The following is a 3,429-nucleotide window of genomic DNA, read 5'->3' on the forward strand; positions in this document are numbered from 1 at the left end:
GCACCCTCTAGTGGGTGAAAAAGGTAATGCACGAGCATGAAGCGTTTACAAATAAATAAAAAAAATGCATGACTACAAAGACTTTACATAACTTTCTCTGGCATTTATCACATATTAATCCATGGATGGATAGATATTAATGTTTTTTTTATTAATATGCATCTTTCCTGTGAGCCGGTACTAAAATAAAAAATACGTATATAGTACGCATTTTATGTACCTTTTCTTTGATATATATTTTTTCACAGACAGCTATTTTATTTATATTAAAGCATTTTTTTAAACATGTCCCCATGTCTATGGTATAATTAATTTAAGATCATTTATGTGCATATGCAGTGATCTACTGCTCTAGTCTAATCTGCATTACACTTTATGGCAGGAAGAAACTGGAGCATCAGAATCAGAATACTTTTATAATCCCTAAGGAAACTATGTGCGTTACAGTTGCTCCAAGACAGTAACAGTAAGAGACTAAACTAATTAAATAATACAATTTATTGCAAAGTTTACACATTTAAGAAATAGCACTAATATATAGAAAGCAATCAATTATAAATTAATGACTTTTAGCTGTAACCTGTGAACTTTGTCATTTGTTATTTTACTGTGGAGCGTGTGCAAAACTAGATGGAGTGAGATACACAACAATTCATTTAGTCATAATGTATACTAGTAGTTAGGGCCATAAATATTTTGACCTCATGCCCATGTGAACTTCGATTTGAACTTCAGCAGATCATCTTGACTATGTCTAGATTCCTAATGCATTGAGTTGCTGATGGCTGATTAGATGTTTGCATAAATGAATAGTTGAACAATTGTGCTCAGTGAGTGTACATGTTCATAAAGTGTGTTAAAAGAGAAAAACCTGATGGTGGCTCTAAAGGCAAGCTGAAATGATCACCAAATACATTCTCAGTGTTACTTAGGTCATATGAGACATCACGGATATACAAAGTGTTGGATGTGTTTATTTGAACAGCCAGTGTACTGTACCTCATATCAGGTCATTTAATGATATATATCATGAACTATGTAACCTGAGTAATTTTTTTCAGATCCCAACCTGATGTCTCCATTTAACAATATGCTTTTGTGATTCTGTTCCTGTTTGTTTCACTTGTAATGCATGCTTTAGCTTACATGTTTAACATCAAGTGCCTTTACAATATATTTCCTGATTTTTGTTCATATATCTAGGAAATATATATGTTTACATTGACTTAAAATATGCTGCATAATCATGTAAAATATGTTTTGTTTGCATTGCTATTAAGAAAATAAGACATCAAAGAAAAACAGTTTATTGTCTCATTAAATGTTACAAACAAGCATAACGGCATGGGTTCTCTTTGAATCTACTCTAACAGAAAGGCAAAGCAATAATTGATTATTACTGTTTTTAAGAACATGAAATGCAGTATCAGTATATTAGGTCACAATGATATCTTGTCTGTTAGGCAGTCTCAGTTCAGTCTAAATATTGATATCTCAGTCATCAGATGTCTTAGCGATCTGAGGTTTAAATGTATTATGACTTTCACTTATGTTTTAGTATGCAGTCAATCCAGTCTCTGTATTCAGGTATCATAGTATAACTGTAGGTGTTTTGCTTGCTGGCAGACACCACCCCATACGCCGTTCCACATTCACAGACTAACGGGCCACCAGAGTCTCCCTGGAAGTACAAGCACAGTATGTAGTTATTGTGATCATAAGTGAACAATGAGCTAATTATCAATGCTGATCAATGCTCTTTTTTCTTTCTTGTTATAAGATGCAAAATCTACTTACGTTGCTTGGTCCAGTTGTACCTTTAGAGCAGTACTTTTTTTCCTTAGCACACAACTCATTGTCAGTCAGGTTCACATTGACTTCCCGGAGTACATCAGATGCTTTACCATTCTCTGTTTTTCCCCAGCCAAGGACTGCACATGACTTTGGGACATCATCACGGCCTGCGAGAGTAATAGATGTCACATTCTCGTTGAACTTAGCCTTGGGATGCAACTTCAAGAAAACGAGAAATAAGAGAATTTTAGTATCAATATATACAGTATATAGATTAACAGCTGTTTGTTGATGACTGAGCTTTTCCTAATATAATAAATGAAAGTTGATTATAGCTCAAATTAATAATAATCTTTTTGTCAAATACAATTATTTTGGTCTTTATTTACCTTAAGAAGCATTATGTCATTTTTTAAAGAAGTTTTGTTGTAGCCTTCGTGTGGAAAAGCATTTGTCTCATCCACAGTCACAGTCTGTACTTTTCTGCGATTTTTGTAATCATGAAGTCCCAGAAAGACTTTGTACAATCTGAAAAATAGGGGAAAAATATCTTGAAACAATAAAGATAATAATTTTTAGTATTAACAAAAGAAAAGATAAATCCTTCATGAAACCTACATCGCAGTCAAAGGTTGTGGCTTGAAGTTGTGTAACTTTAGCATTATTGTGGCCACATAATTCATTTTAGATAAACATGAGTGGGTTAAACTCACCTGGCTTCGCAGTGGGCAGCAGTCATCACAAAATGCTCATTTACAAGGAAGCCATCACAGTATGTTGTAATACCATTTGACTTGTTCAGCTCCAAAATCACCATGTACGGCCTGCTATGTGGTGCAACCTTATGGCCACCCACGATTTCTCCTGTATGAACTGGAGAGAAAAAGGTTTTCATATTCTATGCATCAAAATCTTAACTTCATGGACTCCGTTTTGACTTTGTATAAACGTTTGTGCTATGAAAAGAGCCTTACCTTGATCATGAAGAGTCAGCACGAGTATCAGTGCTGCCAGGTTACAGTGGGTAAACATGGTGAGATCAAAGTCAAGGTGAGTTACTGAAGAGCAATGGGGCACTTCACTGACACTTCAGTCTTTAAATGCTTCCTTATAATAAAGGAGGAAGTGTTTGTGTTTTTGTAAATGCAAATGATGGGGTGTCAAACCACATTTATAAAGAGATCATCTCTGACACCTCCAGAAGCTGAAAAAAAGTGTAGCTTATTAAATGTAGCTCATTAGTCTTAGTTGGAGTCTTTAAGCAGGCTTAATAGTAATATAGTTCTAACAAGGGTCACATTATGCATTGTTATAGATTCAAAATCTTTCAATAAAGCTTAAAATAAATCAAATCAAACAAAACAAAAAGGTGAATATAACATGGCTTTTTGTTGAGATATTGTGAGACAGGCTTTGCTATAAATTGGTCCAAGATTCAAGTATATGACTTGATAGAGTCAACTCACAGTACAAACTCTATGAACAATGTTAAAGAAAGAAGACATTTTATAACATTTTCAATTTATAGCAAGAATGTTAAAACCATGGGGTAAAATGTTTTTTGGGGTTCATGATGAAAGAAAAATTTAAAAGAAAATTAAGAAGGTAATTAACTTAATATACTTAAAGAGTGAC

General features: G+C 33.8%; 1 protein-coding gene across 1 annotated transcript; it reads right to left on the reverse strand.

The window, feature by feature from the left end:
- Window positions 1-1,291: 1,291 nt before the first annotated feature.
- On the reverse strand, window positions 1,292-2,928 carry LOC113016786 (mast cell protease 1A-like). The gene is made up of 5 exons (XM_026159917.1): window positions 2,769-2,928; window positions 2,508-2,667; window positions 2,184-2,322; window positions 1,798-2,013; window positions 1,292-1,681 (listed from the first exon to the last, which is right to left on the reverse strand). Exons 1-5 carry the CDS (start codon window positions 2,824-2,826, stop codon window positions 1,544-1,546), a joined length of 711 nt encoding a protein of 236 aa, XP_026015702.1. The 5' UTR covers window positions 2,827-2,928; the 3' UTR covers window positions 1,292-1,543.
- Between the last annotated feature and the right edge of the window lie 501 nt (window positions 2,929-3,429).

The sequence above is a fragment of the Astatotilapia calliptera genome, chromosome 23, assembly GCF_900246225.1.
Source record: "Astatotilapia calliptera chromosome 23, fAstCal1.2, whole genome shotgun sequence".
In the NCBI taxonomy this organism is placed as follows: Eukaryota; Metazoa; Chordata; class Actinopteri; order Cichliformes; family Cichlidae; genus Astatotilapia; species Astatotilapia calliptera.

Coding starts and splice junctions, on each gene's coding strand:
- LOC113016786 (XM_026159917.1), bottom strand. CDS start 2,826: ATGTTTACCCACTGTAACCTGGCAGCACTGATACTCGTGCTGACTCTT. Junction 2,668..2,768: donor GCTGACTCTTCATGATCAAG/GTAAGGCTCTTT, acceptor TTTTCTCTCCAG/TTCATACAGGAGAAATCGTG. Junction 1,682..1,797: donor GTACAACTGGACCAAGCAAC/GTAAGTAGATTT, acceptor TTGTACTTCCAG/GGAGACTCTGGTGGCCCGTT.